The sequence below is a fragment of the Phocoena sinus genome, chromosome 15 (genome assembly GCF_008692025.1).
Source record: "Phocoena sinus isolate mPhoSin1 chromosome 15, mPhoSin1.pri, whole genome shotgun sequence".
In the NCBI taxonomy this organism is placed as follows: Eukaryota; Metazoa; Chordata; class Mammalia; order Artiodactyla; family Phocoenidae; genus Phocoena; species Phocoena sinus.
Window position 1 is genome coordinate 49,824,793 of NC_045777.1, and position 18,874 is coordinate 49,843,666.

An 18,874-nucleotide genomic window follows, 5' to 3' on the forward strand; every position below is an offset into this window, starting at 1 on the left:
GATGGTGAAGGTTGAGGTGGGTCCCAGTGCGTGTGGATGGGCCCCACAGCGGCTCCCTTATGCTCCCAGCACCCTGACAGGGCTCCAGTTTCCCTCTGCACACCTGCCACCCTGTAGACCCTGATAGTGAGGGGTCAGGCACAGAGCCCTAGACTGAGCCCTGCCCCTCTCAGCCTAGGCTGTCCCCTCTCTAGGTAGGGTTGGTCCTTTTGCCTGCCCTGGGACACAGGGACAGTGGAATCAGGCAGTGGACACAACAGGGCCTTGACACATCACGGTGTTGACAGCCATGCTACTGTCAAGGCCTCCAGTGCTGGTCCTGAGGGCCCGTCCCCAGTCCATAGCCATAGTGATGCTTCACCCTCCTGTCCACAGCCCAGCATGGAAGCTGACTGGTTGAGCTGTTGTCATAGAAACACACAGGAGGGTCGACCCAGCTGGTGCAGACAGGGGCATGGCCTGTTTGCAGCCATGGGTCAGTGCAGGGCAGCTCATGCTTCCACAGGTTCGACCTTGATCAGCACAACCCCCTGCCCTGCACCAACCCAGGGTTCTGATGGGCTGCAGGGCCTCAGCCAGGGCAGAACTGGAGCTCTGACAGAGCAACAAAGAGGCTGTGGTTGAGACTGTGCAGAGGTGTGGTTGACGGAAATGAAGGCAGCTCAGGGGCCTCCGCCTGACCAGGGCCGGGAGGGCAAGGACATGTGGCTGATGGGCAGCTCAGCTCCTGGCTCCATGCTTGTGGGTGAGTGCAGCCCTTGTGTCCTCTCCCCACTCCCACCTCCCAGAGGAAACCGGAAGGTCTGGGTTATTGTTTTCTTGGGGCTGGGGAGTGAGTCTGTCACTCAGTGAGGGCTTCTGAACCTTTCCTGAGTCAAGGATTTTTGTGAGAATTTGATGAAACTGATGCTGCACCACCAGAAAAATGCTCATGTTTTAGTTCTGGGGCCAGGACCACACTCAGACCCCCACCTCAGTCCAGCCTCAGGCTATGCAGGGGGCAAGTGACCTGCTAAGGGCATGCCAAGCTCCTCCCAGGAGCCAGCAGAAGCCAGCCTGGGCCCACCAGTGCTGACAGGGAGGCCAATTCCACCCTCCATCCACCTCTCCCCTCCCCCGTACTGCTCACACCTGGCCCAGCCCCCACCCTGCTCAGGCCACAAGCCCTAGGCCAGCGCCAGGTCCCTCAGTTCCCTCAAGGCTCCAGGAATGGCACAGGTACCCCCTCAGCCTGTGGTCTTAGTTGGGGCGGGAAGGAGCAAGCAAGGAGGGGTACCTGAGTCAATATCAGTGAACCGGGGATGTTCTGGGTATGCATTGCAGGGGTACCCAGGCAACAGACTGGGGGTGGGGGTGGGGGGAAGGGGGGCGGGGCACAGAAAGAGGATCCTGAACATGGGAGGGAACCAGGAGGTGGAAGCTGGGGAGACTGGCCCACCGAGAGCACCAGCAGTCTGTGTGGTTCAGACAACTGGGCTGGGCATTGAAAGCCCACAGAGCCGGGCCAGGCGTGAGCTGGGCATCATCAGCTTTTGGTAAAATTCTTAAAAAATTAAAAGGGTCACAGAATAGGGATAAGGACACGTGGGGTCTCAAGGCATCCCCGGAGGAGACTGGGACTGGTGACCTCTGGGGCATTCCCCCCAGGGCGCTGACCCAGAGGCAGCCCCCAATCCTGGATGACATCCTTGCAAGCCACGGAGCCTCCAGGGCCCTCTTGCAGCTGTGCCCACTGGCCAGCTGCATGCTCCCTATGGCCTCCCGCCCCATAAACACAGCCCAGGTGGCATCACTTCCACGGCTCCCTCAGGGGAGCCTGGTGCCCCTCAGTCAGTTGCCAGGACCAGGTCAGGGGAACCCACCTGTGTCCTCCCAAAGAGACCCAAATGGGTCTCAGTGCTCAGGACTTCCAGGTAGGGTCAGTGAAGAGGGTCATGCCACCCCCAAATCTCAGAGCAGTAAAGGCCTCAGGTGCCTGGTCCAGTCTCCCACTGGGGGCCACATCCCCACCCAAGTTCAGGTCTGGGTCAGCTAAAGAGGGAACATCTGTGTCACAGGCCCCACAGGCCATGTCGCTTCTGCCTCCTTTTGGACTGTGACAGGGAGGTGCTAACAGAAGCTCCAGACTCAAGGCCTTCCCTGCGAGACACTGGCACCAGCAGCACCTTCTGGGGCCCCTGCACCTCCCAGAGCTGGGGGGGTGGTGCTCGCCACCCCAAAGGCAGTGCTGGTGTGGACACCATATAGCCACTCCCAGAGCCAGAGCATAGCACCAGGTCTCTGCTCTGGAGAACATTCCAGGCAATGTGCCTTGAGCAGGAGCGAGCACAGTCCTACTCTATCCTAGGATGCCTCCCACAATGCTGGGTTCTCCCAGAGAAGAGAAAAGCACCAAAACCTTGCACACCTAGGGACCACCACCCACCTCAGCTGCGTCCTGGGTCTCTGAGGCATGGGGTGAGCCTGATCCTCTAAGCAAAGCAGCACACACACAGCCCAGCTCAGACTTTACTCACACTGTCCCCCGAGTGTGGTGACCTGCCTTGGCAGGGCCTCCACTGCGGGGAGGGGGGGACAGAGGCAGCGAGAGGGCCCCAGGCCTCTGGGGATCCTGGGACAAGAGACCTCCTGGGGCCTCCACAAAGCCCACCCCACCCGGGAGCTGCACGGCCAGCACACACGACCATGGGTGGCCCTCACCACCACCCCAAGCTCTGTCCACGGTGCCAAAGGTGCTGAGCCTGGCTGCCAGGTCCAGGTCCCAGTGCGGCTACGTCCTGCTGGCTCTCTTCTGCATCACTGCTGGCTCAGACAGCGCTTGCTGCTGAAGCTGCTCGATCAGCTCTTCCACGTAGACCTTGAACAGAGGAACGGGGTCCTAGGGAGACAAGGCAGGTCACAGTGAGGCGCTCTGGGGAGGGTGGGGATCCAGCTCCTGACCAAACACCGAGAGGAATCGAGCATGAGAGGACCAGGCCCCTCCGGCTTGGCCACGGGGTCAAGCAAGGCTACTTGCCATCTGCTAGCCCCCAGCCCAGAGGACAGTGCTCTGTTCGTGGGAGAGGGGCTGCAGGGCCCTTGGCTGCAGAGACTCCGGGCAGAGAGAAGAGGCAGCAGCTGCGACGGGCCCCCTGTCCTGGCAGCTATCACACGCTCCAGACTCCTCTAGTGGACAGACACAAAAGGCCTCAGTGCAGTACTGGGCAGACCCTGGGGAATACTAGGTGGCCACAGAAATCGATGGTGCCAAGCATCCAGCTCTTATCCATCTTCCCATCCACGAAACCAGCCAGCAGGGGCAGGAGAGAGTCAGGACCTGGAGGGGAGGGAGTGGGCCACGCGGAGACCACAGCCCATGGCTCCCGCTGGGCAGCAGTGCCTTCCCAAGCCCACCCAGTGCCCCTGTCAACGCACCCCAGCGGCTGCTGCTTGGCAGCTGTGCCCACTCCTGAGAGGGCAGGGCAGCTGGTGCTCACACACGCTCACCTTCTCTTCCAGGAGCCTCTGCTTCTCCACGGCCTCGTCCAGCGTCAGGCCAACCCACTCGGCTTCTGCCTCCGGGATGACAAACGCCTGGGCAGACAGAGATGGGCTCGTGGGTGAGGTCAGGGTCAGGCAGCCGGCCAGGGGGCCCATGAGGAGCAGTAAGTAAAGGCTGGAGCCCTGACCTTGTACTTGTCGTAGATGGCCGCCCTCCTGTCGGGGTCATCTGGGTGCAGCTGGGGGTCCTGTCGGGCGAGCCGCAGCAGCATCCCTCGCTTCAGGTCCATCCCAAACTTGGAGCACAGGTCCTCCTTTGGGGTCTGGCAAGAGTCTCTGCATGGGGCCAGGTGCTGTGGGCAGGGCCCTGCCCACCCCACCAGCCGGCCCTTCCAGCTTCCTCCCCAGCAGCTGGCAGCCCCCAGGCCAGCCTGGTGGAGCACTTTAGGCCAGGTGGGCAGCCCCAGCACCCAGACCAGAAGCGAGGAAGGTCTAAGAGCAGAGAAGGAGACAGCTGTGCTCCCTTGGCCACATGGGCAAGATGGCCATCCACAGTGATGGACTCCCACTGGGGCTGCCCAGAAAGGGACATGGTCTCATTTACATCTCACAAGGAACCCCAGTGTGGTGCAGATCTGCTTGCCTTGAGAATGTAGAAGTCAAACCCGTAGGCCTCGTCGATGAGGTCCAGGGTGCGCATGGTCACGGTCACGGTGAACCTGGTATCCAGGATCTCACTGTAAAGCTCACGCTGGAACAGCTGCGGCTTCCACACCTTCTTCACCCTCTTGGAGAGCTGAGGGAGCAAGAATCTTGGTGAGCGTTGCTGCTTCTCCCCACACACTAGAGTGGGGAGACTGGGCATGTGGAGTTGCACGAACCAGTCCCCACCTGGGGACCCAGTTGCCCACCCAGAGGTCAGCTTCTCCCCAGACCCTGCCCAAGTTGCTGGTGTTTATTCCAGACACACCGCACACACAACCATAACTCCACGGTTCACAGGTCATCATATCCCAAACCAGGGACCAAGGGGCCAAAAGCAAAGGGAGACTCTAGCCTAGGTCTCAAAGACATAAGCCCCCTCCTCCCCCCTGCCTCCCCACCAGAGGCAACACAGCTCAGGGAGCAGACTCAGGAGACCTGCTCCCAGGTGAGCCTCTCAGCCTTCCCAAATGCCAGCCCTGTAGGTGTCACAAAAAGTAGGGAAAGTATGGCGGTCAAGCTGATAGGTGACCTTAAACCTCATTCTCCATCTCTTCTCTCCACTCAGGGCTCCTCATCTATACACTTAATCTGGCTGCCAGAACTGTGACTTTTTACTCCTGAGGATACTCTTCAGATGGAGCTGTGTCTCCACCAGACTATAAGCTCCCTCTCCCCGAGGGGTGGGGGTCCCTTTCACTGTCCAGGTACTTCCAGAGCCCGGAGCAAGGCAGCGAGGCCCAAGAAGTACCGCTCAAGCCCGTCCTGCTCACCCACCTTGTCGTTGTTGATGTATCTGTGACCCTGCACCCAGCCCTCGCCGCCCCAGAGCCCCAGCTGGGACTCCGGGGGATAGTGAACGGGAATGGGCACGTCCTCCACGCGCTCCCGCTGTCCGTTCTTGGGGTTGATCTTGATTTTGACCCCGTGTGGCCTGTAGTGAACGGGAGTGGGCGTCCGCGCCTCCTCCAGGGAACGCAGGTAGTGCTGGGGCAGGCGGGAATAGATGCCCTCCCGCAGCCGGAGCTGCTTCCACAGGCCGACTGGGACCTTGTGCAAGGGCATCGCGGCGAGCCTGGCAGGAGGCAGGGGCCACCGTCACGCGCGCCCGGCCGGACGCGGGCCCCGACCCCCACCCCCGACTCCAGCCCCCGGCGCCCCGCCCCATTCCTACCCTCACGCGCCGCCTCGACCCCTGCCCCATGGCCCCGCGCGGCCCCGAGCCCAGCGGCGTAACTCCAAGCGGCCCGACCCCCCGACTCCCGCCCCCGGCCCCCAGCCCCATCCCGACCCCCGGCTCCGCCTCCGTGCCCCCCGCGCCCGGCCCCCCGCGCGGCCCCAACCCCGACCCCGAGCCCCCGCGCGGCCCCGACCCCAGCCGCGTGACCCCGGGCGGCCCAACCACCGCAAGACCCCAACTCCACCGCCGGGCCACCACCTACCTAACCGAGTCCCGCTCCCCGGCGGAACCGGAAGTTGTGTCGGGGCACCTTGCCCTCCACTCGCCGCTGACTGGCTGCAAAGCCGGTCGGTCTACACCCACCTCGTCCCGCCCCCTTTCACGTCTTTAGGGACCGTGGAAAACTCGCTGCGGAAACGGCGGCAGCTGCAGGCACCGTCGGCAAGTGTGGGCCCATTTCCCGGGAGCAGGGACTTGTCATTCTCGGTCCCACCTCCCCTCCTCCCGGAAGAAGAGCAGAAAACAATGTAAAAACTCTTTTGCCTTGAAACATCATGTGGAATATTAAATTCACCAATCACAGTGCAATCAGAGCTACAGAAAAATACGTCTTAAATGTCTTGAAAAAATTCCTCCCCAAAATACTGTATACAAATGTTTCCGCTTTACAAGCCTAGAGAATGCTCCAGTGGCCAAGTGCTGGGTGACTGGGGGTACGGGAAGCCTCCAGGGAGGCCGCAGCCTGGACAGGACTCAGAAGGGAAGACGCCAGGGCCAAAAGATGGGAGAGTGCGTGCCCCCCACCCTGGGCTCCGCAGCCCTGTCCAGCACCCTCACATAGACAGCAGCCCCTTAGGGAGGGGCAGGGCACTGCTCCTGGGGCAGTCAGCAGCCCTTACCGTGCTTCCACCACAGAGGAAGGAGAAAGGCAGGGCCAGGCCTCCAGGAGCCCCTCCCCAAACGTGTGGTTGGGCCAGTGGGGGGCGGCAGCCATCACCTTCTCTCCTGGGAGTAACTCAAGGAGATGCTCCCTAGACAGGGCCCAGGAACCCAGGGGTCAGTGGGACACAAAGATGGGACAAGGTGTGTCCTGCAGGCCCAGCACTCCCAGAGCATCTTGGCAGCCCCCTCCCCAGGAACCTCATCTCAGGGGCCTGCAGCTCCAAAACTGAGAGCCAAAGGGAGTGAAGGGGGAGGGCTGGACAGCCAGAAGTCAGCCTCCCCCATGCTACCCATGGCAGCTGGCCCTTACGGACACCCCAGTGACATCAGCTCCCTGGTAAATGTGGTCACTCCTTCACATGGCAAATGTATTAGCAGGGGGAATCCCCATGCCCGCGGCAGGCTGGCATTCAGGGGCACAAAGTGTCAGTGAGCCAGGGATGGCATAGCTCCCAGCCTATGGGGCAGGGGCCCATGGGAGGTGGGCTCAGGCCTCCTCGGCCCACCTGGGTCTCTCATACCACAGCCTCACAGGGGAATAGGGCAATGGGGGACTCTTACACTATATCTCCCTCCAACCATCCCCAGGCCAGAAGAACTCAGAACCTGACCCCACATGGTACCTGTGGTCTCCAGGCAGCGAGGCCCAGGCCCCAGGGGCCACTGCAGATACCAGCTGGGACCTGCAGAGTGACCAAGTCAGCTGGCAGTCAGTGGGCACAAGGGAGTTGGGGGTGTGGTCCTCTCCTCAGAAGGAGAAAGCAAGAGTGCTCAGGGCAATTTTATTCAGTTGGAAATGGATCTGGACGTGGTCCCTCTCCCTTGGTCCTGCCCCTGGCTAGAGAGATCATCAAAGCTGCAGATGTCCCCAAGCCGGCTGTGTCATGTCACTGTGTACAGCTCGTCCCGGTGGTTCTTGCAGATCTCATAGTGGCAGGTGAGCTTCTGGGAGCAGGCCCAGGGCTTGGTGTGCTGTTCACGTGGTGGCAGCAAGAAGGCTGCGCTCCCTGCCAGCAGCATGTGCCAGATGCTGTGGGTATAGTAATAGTTGTCGCTGGTCATCATGGAAGTGTAGATGGTGATGGCCACAGCGGCCATGGAGATGCCGGGCAAGAGGTAGAAGACCCAGCGCTGCCAGGAAGGGGGGTAGCAGTGGCGCCGGCGCCCGCAGCGGTACACCTGGAGAAAACCACCGCCCGAGTGTTGGCACAGGGGCTGCAGCCACAGCTCCCAGGGGCCTGCCCTGGTCTGGGAGTGTGGGCTGCTTGGAGGGGTTCAAGGGCACAAAGATCTATGGGTTCCTCAGGCCCAGGCCCTGGGCATGAAGCCACACTGAGCCCCTGTGGGTGCCACTGGCAGCCCTCAGCAGATCTGGAGGACCCAGGCCCAGGACTGAGAACATGGCCAAAATGAGGGACCATGCTCTCTCCTCCCAGAGTGAGGGTGTATGGAGAGCCCATGCTCTTTTACCCCAATTACCAGGAGAGGGAGCCTGGGCAGGACCCCAGGCCTGCCCTAGTTCCTTACCCACATGGTGACCATGACCACAATGGCAAAGAGGCAAGGCCCCATTGTGTTCCAGGCGGCCCTGCGGTCCAGCTGCAAGGACATGGCGAAGACCAGAGTGCCCAGGAGAAACAGAACCTGGGCAAAACACAAGGACGATGGCAGGGTCACAGGAGCCCTAGGCCTGGTTCGTCTTTAATGGCACAAGGTCCAGCAGAAGCAGGTGGTTTGGGCCTGCTGGTCATCCCACTGTCCCTACTGCCCCCCAGCACCTCTGCCAGTCCCCTTGGAGCAACTGGCACACCCTGCCCTGCTCCGCTGGCTGGGAGGGAGGTGCCCCTCCTCCAGCTCCTGTATTGCTGGGATCCATCAGTCCCAAGGGTCCATCTACAGGTGGATTTCTAATGTGTTTTGTTTTGGCCACGCTGCACAGCTTGTGGGATCTTAATTCCCTGACCAGGGATTGAACCCACGCTGCCCTCAGCAGTGAAAGCACGGAGTCTTAACCACTGGACTGAGAGGTAATTCCCCACAGGTGAATTTCTGGGGCACAAACTTGGGCAGGCAGGGCACCAGGGCACGCATCTCCATCAGCCAAGCCCAGCTACAGCAGAAAAGTCCCTGAAGTGTCCTCAGCACCAGGGACTCCAGGAGCACAGCTGGGTGCTTCTCAGGGAGGTCTGGTCCAGGGTTGGGGCTCCAGGCCTCCTCTCTGAATGGGGCCCTGGGAGAGAAACAGGCCTCGCCCAACCCTGCCCACCACCTTCCTTTCTTGGCATCCTCCGAGCAGCAGTCCCTTCAAAACTGGAGGCAGCCTCTTCCAGCAGGCGACTGGTCAGTACAAGAGGTTTTGAAGGGCAGCGGCCAAACTCCCTTTCTGGTGTCTCCCTCGACACGCTGTGCACAAGGGCCTCCACCCACCCAGAGCCCAGACCCCGGGTATCAGGAAATTGCTCACATATTTCAGGGCAGCCTTCAGCCGGGCCATGCAGAGGACGGTGACCCAGATGGACACTCCAGAGCCCAGGAAGTCGCAGTACTGCAGTGTGTCATAGTTGAGGATGCACAGCACCGCTTCACCCGGCTGGTCGCAGGCATGGTAGAACTGTGGGGCCGGGCGGTGAGCGGCAGCCCAGGTCCCCCTACCACCCCCAGGGGAGGAAGCAGGCCTACCGTGGAGAAGAACATGGTGTAGGCGTAGACGGAGGCCTCCACCAGGAGGGAGCGGTGCACGGAGATGGCGATGGGGGCCAGGAACACGAGGTTGCTCAGGGTAAGCAAGAGGGCAGCCGCCTTCTGCTGGGCCGCCGACTGGGCTGTGCTGTTGTCTGTGCAGCTCCACCCACGCCAGCCTGTGGGCCAAGGCAACGCAGGGGGTCTGAAGCCGGGCAAGTCGGGCAGGCTTGGCAGGGGGCGCTTTGGAACCTCAGGGCCCGCCCCTCACCCAGGGCCCTGCAGAGAAACCCCTTCCTCACCCCTGAGCAGGCCGGGACAGGTGTGGGTAGGTGTGGGGCACATGTGGGTAGGTGGATGCCAGTGTGGGTAGGTGGGGGCAGGTGTGGGCAGGGGAGGCCAAGATCAGAAGGCAGTACCATCTCTGGAGGTGCCTCTCTGTGCCCGCACGGGGGCACGGTAGGGGTGGGAAGGGGGCATCTGTCCTTGCTCTTCGGGGGCAGAGCTGGGATGGGCTCCCAGAGGAAGGTACAGGGCTGGGAGGCCAAGGGCACGAGTGGGGGGAGACATCAGGACTGTCCCTCACCTGCCTTGCAGCTGCAGCCCGCATACAGGTAGCCATGTCTGCGCAGCAGGAGGCACTGGCCGTAGGGTCCACAGTCATTCAAGCAGGGCACCAAGTTCAAGGTGGTCTCCACGAGGACCGAGGCCTGCTCACACTCCCTGTGAGGAAGGGGCCATAGGAAGGCTGGCTGCTGAGGTCTGCCGGTCAGTCCCCCACCAGTGCTCCCAGCAGGGTCTTGGACACATGAACCCAGAGTTGAGGCCCCCCGAGCTCCGAGCCCTGGAGGACAGCAGCCACAAGCTCTGCGAGGCCAAGATGCCCCTCTTCCTCCCGCTGCCCGAGTACCAGCCTGTCTGGGGCTGTGTCCTGGACCAGTCCCCCTGCTTGTGTCCGGACTCTCAGAGCTGCCACAGGAAGAGTGGCCAGGTGGAGGTGGGGAACCCTTTAGAACTCCCAGAAGTCAACTGACCCTGCACGGCTTGCAGGAAGTTGGGTCAGTCCCAAACTGGGATGCGGGCAGCCCTGTCCATGGTCCCAAGCGCAACCATGTGGCCGGCTACCCTCAAGTTTACTTACTCAGGTCTCTCAGGGCACATGAGCTGCAGGGAGAGGTACCAGTTGTCTGTCTCTGGGTAGGGGATGATGAGGTTGGCCGTGGGAGAAGAGGCACTCAGAGACAGGGGGTGGCCCTGGAAGAAGGCTGCAGGGGAGGAGGAAGCCTGGTCATAGGGAGCCAGAGGGCCTGCTGGTCCCTGGGCCGGATGCCGCCTATACCTGTGGTGCAGCTGAGCGAAGCGTTGAAGCTGAGCAAGGGTGAGGCAGCAGTCACACAGGCTACCACTGAGGTGTTGGCAATCGCAGTCTGGAAAGGAGGCCGTTCAGGGTCAGTCCCTGGCCTCCACCTCAAGTTCACCCCTGGTGCTGGGTGCTGTTCTCTGTGGCCCCCGCTGGCTCAGGGCCTACCAGGACCCTTCCTCTCCCAGCCTGGGGCACCCAGCTTCTGACCCTACCTGCAGCCCTGGGCCTGCTGACGGGGACCTGCTGCCCCGCAGAACAGGCCTTCTGTTTCTCAGATGGTGCCTGTTCTGGCCCAAGGCGTGCTGGGCTCACTTTGTTGCCCGAAAGGCCACCCCAATCCCGTCTCTGTGCCAAAGTCGGCACAGGGAGGCCTGAGCAGCATCACTCCCCCCAGGCAGGTCTGAGCCCTGGGCCCTGAGCCCTGATCCGAGCCAGGCCTCTAGGAGCTCTTGAACCAAGGTACCTTGTTGACCCGCATGGAGATGGTGAGGGAGCCCCCGCTGTCCATGCCTGTGTTGAGGTTCAGCCGCATCACTGAGGGCATGTCTGACTGCACGACCACCGAGACCCTGTCCAGGGGCTGGAAGCGCACAGATACCACGTCCACGTCTTCCCGCAGGACGGGGAAGCTCCTGAGGCAGAAGGAGCCGCCGCCCACCCTGCCCGTCCGGTCCAGGTCCTGGTAGCTGGGGGTTGGGGGCAGCAGAACAGTGGAGGCGTTGCTGCTCTGGTTTGGGGTGCTCTGCAGAAGGTGCTGGAAGTTCACACTCCACGGCCTGCAGGCTGTCAGGACCACAAGGGGCTCAGCTGGAGGAAGGCCTGAGGGCGGAAGGCAGGGGGCAGAGCCATCTCCCCGCTCAGCCCACCTGTGAGGGCAGCCACAGCACTGAAAGCCACGGACACACGGGGCCCGGCAAGGCTCTTGGCCGTCACTTGCAGCCACCGGTCCCAGGGTGGTGAGGGCAGCAGCAGGTGGCAGGCCTGGGTGGGGCTGCTGCAGGTGAGCACCTTCTGGAAGTTTCCAGGCAGGGTGGCCGAGCCCACGGTGAGGCGCACAGGGCAGCCCAGGCTCCCGTTGGACGCGCAGCCCTGCAGCTCCAGCCGCAGCTCCTGGGTGTACTCGGGGACAAAGACTCTGCAGCCAAAGGGATATGGCCTCACTTGGGCCCTGCAGCTTCAACCAACCTCCCCATATACTTCACCCTCAGAGTGGTAGCCAAAGGGGGCGAGACACCTAGCCCCCACTTCTTAGCACGACCCAGAGACGCAGACCCACCGCTCTTTCACCCACAGTGAGGACAGCAGTACCACCCACTCCACCCAACCTCCACTCACTTGAGGTAGCTGGGGTGGGAGAGAAGGGTCTGTGGAAGAGGCACGTCAGGATCCAGGATGGAGACCTCGACCACTCGCACGACCAGCATGTCAGGCTGGAAGATGTAGGCACAGGTAGGAACAAAGCCCTAAGGAGAGAGCAGGAGAAGGGGAAGCAGGAGGGGGCAGCAGGGCTGGACCAGAGAGCCCTAGGGTTGGGGGAGGTGGGGCTGGGCAACAGAGCCCTGAGCAAAGTCTGCCCTGGGGAGATGAAAAATAGGGACTGGCCATTCATGCATTGTGGGGTCCTGCCCACCCCCTGTCCCTGGAGGGAGCCCCCTTACCTTCACCTCAATCTTATGGGATGAGGGGGGCAGGTGGGCGGCCACAAACCAGTCCCCGGGTGCTGGGTGGGAGATGTTGATGGAGGCGTTGCTGTGCAGCATCTTGAGGAAGAAGGAAGGCTGAACGGAGGTGTTGTCAGGGAAGCTGGTGCCCAGTGGGTTGATAACCGGAGGGGCACCATAGCGGAAGTACCTGGAGGCAGGGAGAGCAGGGCAGGCTCAGGTGTCACCCAGGCAGCTCAGGCGGGGGTGGGGGCAGTGGGCAGGCACCTACACGGTGATCTCCACGTTGGTGCAGGTGGGGCCACTGCCCCTGGACACCTGCAGCAGCCAGCGCAGCAGCACTGTGTCTGGGGGTACCCGGAAGTGGAAGAGCCTGGCGCTGCCATACCAGCTGTAGAAAGCCAGCTTCTGTGGGGCCTGCGAAAACTGCTCCGACACCAGCCTGGCATCTGCGGAGAAGGCGCTGTCAGCCGGGCCAGGGTGCCCAGGATCCCCCTCCCCTGGGGAGAAGATGGAGGCCCTCATGCCTGGCCTGGGCCGGAGAAAAGGGGCGAGGGAAGCCATGGAGCCCCTGGGATGCCTGGCATGCCCACTCTGACCTCGGAAAGGTCACTGCTCCCCCCCAGCCCTTGGCAAGGGCCCTGGGCTCAGAAGTTTTCACTCAGGCATCACGTTCCCACTCACGTGCACACATCCATCTTTCTAAACCCCTCCAGCTCTGCCAATGATCTCTAGCTCACAGGCTCAGTCTCCCACAGCCATTCCTCTGCCAACTTTCCCCAGATCTCCACATCCCAACCACCAGCCACCCCTTATCAACAAGGCCCAAGCCACCCAACACCGATCACCCCAACGGTCTCAGACCTTAGAAGCAGGAAGAGCCCCACTCAGATGGCAGCTCCTCTCCACACTGGTCACAGCCCCCCTCCCCTCCCTCCACTGCAGCCCTGGCACATCCAGGGCTGAGGGATGGAGTCTGAAGGGCACAGGAAGTGGTCAGGGTGGGAGCCCCCCCAACTGCCCTGGGCACTGGACGCCAGGACACTCTCCCCCACCTCCTCTGAGCCTCCCCAGCTCCAGCATCCTTGATCCTGGTTCCACTGGACAGGCCAGGGAGTCCAGGTCTGGAGGCTGGCCGCCTGCTCAGGCCATGATTTGGGATACAGTTGCACCAGAGCCGTCACCCCTCCTCACCCAGACAGGAGGCAGGCAGAGACCCTGTGGGGAGGGGACCTAGGCTGGAATGGCTACGCCCCAGCTCCAGTGGGCACAAGCCCCTGCAGAGTGGCCCCAGCCCGGGGCTCCCCTGCGCCCCAGTACTGGCAGTAGCTCCCAGGCCCCCACCTCCGTGACTCCCCAGCTGCCCTCCCCCACACACTCCAAAAGTTTGCACTTGCAGCCCCCTTTTGTCATGCCAGCCTTTCCCAGACCAGCTCTGAAGGTCTGCTGGGACTGGGCACAGAGGCCTGTGGCCCCAACCTGGATTAGGACCCTCCTGGGAGTGTCCGGCACAACCTCGGCTGGAGCATGTGTCTGGGCCCCATGGTGTAACCCCCTGCCCCATGAGTGGGTGAAGGTGCCCACTCAGACCCCCCCTCTAGGGCCTCCCAGAGAACAGGCATGCTCTGGTGCTCTCTGTGTCCCAGGGGTGGCTGACAAGGCACCTGGGCTGCATGGTAGGAAGCGTGGCCCCAGTGGCCCCAGCGCCAGCTCAGGCCTTGTTCTCCGCGTGACCTTGACCATCCCTTCCCCTCTCTGGGTCCTAGCTTCCTCTGAGTTGGCTGAGGCGGACAGCACCTCCCTTTGGCTGCCCCTCCCTCCATGGTTAAAGGATGTTAAAGTGCTTTAAGAAGAAAGGCATTGTGGACACAGCAGGGTGTGGTCTCCCTCTCCTCTGAGCTGGGTACCTCCCCCTGCCCCACTGGGAAACTGGCAACTCACACCACCCCAGCAGCAAGCCCGGGCCCTTCCAGGTGGGCCAGGTGAGCAGGTAAGGGAACCAGGTGAGCAGCTGGCTTTCCTGCCAGCCTCCTGACCCTGCCATGGAAACACCCTGAGAAAAGATAACAGCCCACTTGCAAAGCCAGTCTGAGCTCAGAGGAGCCTGGTATGGGGGGCTGGGCAGGGGTAGGCATCACATAGGACACACTCCAGGCTTTCCAGGTGTCTACTGGCCACCAAGTCCCAACTGCCAACTGTGGCCTGAGTGCCAGGAGACTAGCAGCCACTGAGCTAATACAAACTTTCTCCTGAGGCTGCTGCAGCCCTCCCCCCACCCCACCCACCCCACCCCAGGACCACAGGACCTTAGAGAAACAGTCAGCCAGCCCACCGGGCACCCAGCTTCTAGATGGGGCCAGGCAGGGGAGGTCCTGCTGCAGTGTGCAGCCCCCTGACCAGAGAGTGTCCAGGTCCTCTGGCCCCTGCCAGCCCTGGACACCTGCAACCCAGCTGGTGGCTGTGAAGTTTCAGCAGGTGCATGAGAGGTAAGAGAGGTCACCCTAAGACCCAGTGGTCCCCACTCCCAGGCCACACAGCCCCTCCAGCACCCCACCCCCAGCTCTGCAGCTCTCCATCTGAGCCAGATGTGGAAGACACATTTCTGATATCAGGGAGCACCAATCACATGCACACCTGCTCTGCCCACAACCCCCTCCAAGGACACAGGGCTGGGGGTAGGAGAAAGAAAGTCCCTGAGCCTGTCCTGGGAACCCTAGTAAGGGCACCCTGTCCCACATCCTCCAAACCAGGACAGGCACACAGTGCGGAGACCCTGCCCACCCAGAGACCCCAGAAGCCAGGATCACACAGAAACCAGGATCACTTCAGCAGGCCTGGGAGGTGAGCGGCTGCCCCAGGATTTTCATCTCCATAAACTCTTCACCAGTGACCCCTCACCTAGCCCTGATCCCGGAAAAGGAGGAAAGGAGAAATTAAGCATGACTTTCTCATCTGTACCCGATGGAGCAATTTCATCAGGGGCCCTTCTCGGGGAAACTGCCTTTCATTTCAAGCTGTGCCAAGCTCAGAAACCAGAGGCACAACCCTCAAAGAAACAGGAGCTTGAAGAAGCAAGATTTCAGAGAAGGGGGGATGGGCTGGGAGCCAGCCCCAGGCTGTGCTGGGTAAGCTGCCTACTGCCCGGTGGGGCATCTGGGCCCTCCCAGCCCCACCAGCCCAAGGCCTCAGGAATCAGGCAGTTTACTCAGCATCCTCAGGTATCCTGCAGAACCCCAAGGACAGCACCTTCTGGTCTAGCCACCGCCTTGGGCCTTCGTCAAAGGGAGTGGAAGTTCCCAGACAACACAGAGGTGCCCATTTCTCAGAACCACTCTGGCCTGCTAGTGTTCTGAGGACGACTGGGAGTCTAGCCTCCAACAAGCAAGGCCAGCTGTTGAAAGTGACCGCAGTAGGGCGGTGGTCACCTTGGGAGGGGTGGAGGCATTACACCCACCCCAGCTGCTAACTCTAGGATCTAAGCAACTTTTTCCCAACTCTGGCCCTCTCCCAGACCAGATGAGGACCCAGGAATCCCACGGACCAACGTTTCTTCCCAGGGGGTCTTAGCTCCCCCCCGCAGCTCTTGGAGTCCCAGAAGAATCCCCCTGGGCCACTTCACCCCCACGTTCTGGTGTGCGAGGCTTGTGCCCGACCAGAACCCGTTGGGAGGAGGAGGAGCAGGAAGGAAGGGAGGACTCGCTCCAAGGGGACCGTCTGGCTGAACCCGGCCCCGAGGACAGAGGAGGGGGCGCGGGTGTCCCTTCTACCGCCCGCTGTCACACTCGGTGCCCCGCAAGGGGCCGCCCTGCGCCCCCAACCCAGGGTGGGGACCTGGGCCCTACGTCCGCGCCAGGTGAGCGCACAGGTGCCCCTAGGTGACTCACAATCCCGGCCGCTCCCCCCGCTGTTCCCTCCGCCCCCCAGCCCGAGCCCCCGGGATGGCGCCCACGGGTCCGCGCTCGCTCACCGTTCTTTTGGCCGTCGCCGGCGGCGGCAGGCGGGGACCGAGCGAGCAGCAGCAGCAGCAGCAGCGGCACAGCCACCGGCACCACCACCGCCACCGCCGCGCCCCCGGTCCCGGTCCCAGCCTGGCGCATGGCTCCGCGCTCGGCCCGGCGCTACCCGACCCGCGTACCCGGCCGCCCACCCCCGCCGCCGCTCGGGCAGCCACGGCCGCCACTGCGGCCCCAGCCGCCGCCTCTGCCCTGGGTTCCCATCGTCCCGGCCGGTCCCAGCCGCCGGCGCCCCGGGCACTTCCGCCTGAGAGGCCCCGCCCCACCGGGAGCTGGGCGGGAGAGGGGCGCCGGGCGCACGGCGCTGAGCTGGGCTCGGGGAGCGCGCGGGGAAGGCGATCTTAAGGAGAGTGTGGGGCGGGGGTCGACGCGGGGCGGGGGTCGATGCGGGGACCAAGAGGGCGCGCAGGGAAAATGGGTCGGAGGGAGGTCCGGACTGGTGGGGAACTCGGGCCCGCGACAGTGCGCAGGTGGGGGAGGCGGGGCGGGATGGAGTGGGGCGGAGGGAGGAATGGGGGCGAAGGGTGGCGCGGGACCCCGGGGGCCGCGGGGGTCTTGGTTCAGAGGGAGAAATGGTGGGGCGTGACTTGGAACGCGCAGGAGATTCGAAGCGTCCGCGGAGTGTCCCCACATGCTTTCTGGATGCGCTGGGGGGACGCCGGGACGCCAGTGTCTTTCGGTCCCTGCTCGTGGGCCGGGCGCCGCGCGAGGTCCGGCCAGCCTGCGCCGGCTCCTGCCTCCCGGAGCTGGACTCCCCGGCCGGCCTCCCGGCGCGTCACACCACAAAGGCGCTACGAGTATGTGTGAAAAACACTTTCATGGAAAAATGAAAAGGCTCCTTGTACATATTTCGTACACTGTGAAGGTGGCGATTCACGTCAGTGGGTGGGACTCACTCACCCTTGACATCCGGGTAGATTCCAACAGATTAAGAGTACCTGGGGAAACTTTTTCACAGTTTAGGGGAAGCGAAGGCTTTTCTACATGTGACCCAGTAGGCTAGAGGCAAGATAGAAATTCAGCTACGAGCAAAACTGAGTAACCACACTCAAAAAACAAGCCTCAAATGGGAGGACACTTGCAACTCACATCACAAAGAGCCGATCTTAATGAGATTACTAATAATAAAAAGTTCCTACAAGTAAATAAGAAATATCAACTCTCCCACAGCAAACCACCAGAGAAGATTCCTGGAAAGGATATGCAGATGAATATTTCCCTCCTTAGAGAAATGCAAACTGAAAAGCACCCAGAGGCCTTCTTTCACCTAACAAATCTGCAGAGATCAAAAAATTTGATCCTACCGAAAGGGTGGCATTGCCCACAGACTTGCTTAGGTTTGCTGAGCCTCCCGGGAGCCTCAGTCCTGCCACCGCTGTGCATTTTCCCTGCAGATATGGTCACAGAAGCGTGAGGCTGCATTCGAACGCAGCATGCAACCAGATATTGGTCATGAGGATATGGGCATTAGAGTCATGGGTACCCAGATCGAAATTCAAACACTGTGATATTATAAACACTGATCCAGTGGGCTGTAAAAGGAAAACCAGGAAGCTCTGTGTACTAATTGGGAATGGTCTACCAGGGGGACTATTAGCTGAAAAAAGGGAAGGGCAGAATAATGTGTTCAGAAAGCTACCATTTTTGTAGAAAAAAAATTTTTTTAATTTGCATATCTTAAAGACATAGAATGCCTGGAAGCATCCAGCAGCCAGGGAGGGAAGGGAGCCCTGTGGCCGAGGATTGGTAAGAGGGGCTATACCTGTTTGCACCTTTCGAACTTTGTATGTGTGGGTGTGTTCGAGCGTGCGTGAGGGTTTACCGGTCGGGAGGGAAAAGAAGCTGACCGGGGAGCCCAAGGGCACTGAATGCTGGGGGGTAAGGGGGGGGGTGAGGCATGGTGGGAGGGTGGGGGAAGGAAGTCCCAGGTGTGAACCCTTAAAAGAGACCCTTTATTCCTCTGGAATCTAGGCTGGACCCCCCTCACCCCTGGCCGCAGGGGGCTCCCAGATTCTCAGTTTAAAGGGACAGAGACCAATTCTGGATTTTGCTGAGCTTCGATTTTAGTGCACTGTACTGACCCAGATCATGCTGGGGACAGCAGCTGTGGTCAGCACTGAGCCCTGCAGACTGTTCCAGCCGAGATCCATCCCTGCCCCAGGCTGGGCTCAGCGGTCCCCCAGCAGCCCTACCCACTCTGAGGGTCACCTCAGTGTGAGGTTCCCGGGCCAAGCTCCCCAAGCAGGCAGGAGAGGAGGCATCGGTGCTCCATCTAGGGGGCTCAGGAGAACTCTGCTACGTAACAGAGTATTAATAATGGAAAGGAGGGACTTCCCAGGCGGTCCAGTGGGTAAGACTCCATGCTCCCAATGCAGGGGGCCAGGGTTCAATCCCTGGTCAGGGAACTAGATCCCACATGCATGCCGCAAAAAGGTCCCGCATGCCACAACTGAGGCCCAGCGCAGCCTAAATAATAAATATTTTTTTAAAAATGGAAAGGACCCACCTGGGAGGCCAAATGTGAAGATGGAAACAGGCCCAGTGGCAGGAGGCCCCTTCTCGAGGTCTTGCGAATACACGGTTCTGTATCCTACCTCACACTACACAGAAAAATGAATTCCAACTGGATCAGGCTGTCAACTGTCAAGAATAAAATGATAGTGCTCACCTCAGCAGCACATATACTAAAATTGGAACGATACAGAGAAGATTAGCATGGCCCCTGCACAAGGATGACATGCAAATTCGTGAAGCGTTCCATATTTTTAGGCGGGAAAGAGGGGAGGGATAAATTGGGAGATTGGAACTGACATTTACATACTACTATATATAAAATGGATAATTAATAAGGACG

The 18,874-nt window shown here is 61.2% G+C and overlaps 2 protein-coding genes and 1 non-coding gene across 10 annotated transcripts; 1 reads left to right on the plus strand and 2 right to left on the minus strand.

Annotated features, from left to right (window-relative positions):
* Positions 1-2,494: 2,494 nt before the first annotated feature.
* MRPL28 (mitochondrial ribosomal protein L28) lies at positions 2,495-5,710 on the minus strand. 4 transcript variants are annotated; one of them, XM_032606334.1, is made up of 6 exons: positions 5,625-5,710; positions 4,960-5,257; positions 4,124-4,276; positions 3,669-3,803; positions 3,487-3,573; positions 2,495-2,857 (listed from the first exon to the last, which is right to left on the minus strand). In XM_032606334.1, exons 2-6 carry the CDS (start codon positions 5,245-5,247, stop codon positions 2,771-2,773), a joined length of 750 nt encoding a protein of 249 aa, XP_032462225.1. In that variant the 5' UTR covers positions 5,248-5,257; positions 5,625-5,710; the 3' UTR covers positions 2,495-2,770. The 4 variants fall into 4 exon arrangements, with proteins under 4 accessions (XP_032462225.1, XP_032462222.1, XP_032462224.1 ...); XM_032606331.1 differs by having other exon boundaries at positions 2,495-2,878; XM_032606333.1 differs by lacking the exon at positions 5,625-5,710 and adding an exon at positions 5,585-5,605 and having other exon boundaries at positions 2,495-2,878.
* Positions 5,711-7,067: 1,357 nt separating this feature from the next.
* On the minus strand, positions 7,068-16,240 carry PGAP6 (post-glycosylphosphatidylinositol attachment to proteins 6). 5 transcript variants are annotated; one of them, XM_032606328.1, is made up of 13 exons: positions 15,975-16,240; positions 12,279-12,456; positions 12,005-12,197; positions 11,682-11,776; positions 11,213-11,481; positions 10,810-11,129; positions 10,323-10,410; positions 10,125-10,248; positions 9,570-9,706; positions 8,984-9,162; positions 8,769-8,915; positions 7,832-7,948; positions 7,068-7,483 (listed from the first exon to the last, which is right to left on the minus strand). In XM_032606328.1, the coding sequence occupies exons 1-13, from the start codon at positions 16,102-16,104 to the stop codon at positions 7,187-7,189; spliced, it is 2,274 nt and encodes a 757-aa protein (XP_032462219.1). In that variant the 5' UTR covers positions 16,105-16,240; the 3' UTR covers positions 7,068-7,186. The 5 variants fall into 5 exon arrangements, with proteins under 5 accessions (XP_032462219.1, XP_032462218.1, XP_032462217.1 ...); XM_032606327.1 differs by having other exon boundaries at positions 8,769-8,894; positions 11,682-11,809; XM_032606326.1 differs by having other exon boundaries at positions 11,682-11,809.
* A 2,440-nt stretch (positions 16,241-18,680) lies between these two features.
* On the plus strand, positions 18,681-18,787 carry LOC116741057. The gene has a single exon (XR_004346032.1). It is a non-coding gene; the product is annotated as a U6 spliceosomal RNA (small nuclear RNA).
* The last annotated feature ends 87 nt before the right edge of the window (positions 18,788-18,874 follow it).

Excerpts from the sequence above, each read along its gene's own strand:
- MRPL28 (XM_032606331.1), bottom strand. The coding sequence starts at position 5,247 with ATGCCCTTGCACAAGGTCCCAGTCGGCCTGTGGAAGCAGCTCCGGCTG. Across the intron at positions 3,804-4,123 it reads TTGACTTCTACATTCTCAAG|ACCCCAAAGGAGGACCTGTG; the intron begins GCAAGCAGATCT and ends GACTCTTGCCAG. Across the intron at positions 3,574-3,668 it reads CCATCTACGACAAGTACAAG|GCGTTTGTCATCCCGGAGGC; the intron begins GTCAGGGCTCCA and ends CTGTCTGCCCAG.
- PGAP6 (XM_032606326.1), bottom strand. The coding sequence starts at position 16,104 with ATGCGCCAGGCTGGGACCGGGACCGGGGGCGCGGCGGTGGCGGTGGTG. Across the intron at positions 11,810-12,004 it reads CCCATAAGATTGAGGTGAAG|GGCTTTGTTCCTACCTGTGC; the intron begins GTAAGGGGGCTC and ends CTCTCTCCTTAG. Across the intron at positions 7,949-8,768 it reads TGAAGGCTGCCCTGAAATAT|GTTCTGTTTCTCCTGGGCAC; the intron begins GTGAGCAATTTC and ends TGTTTTGCCCAG.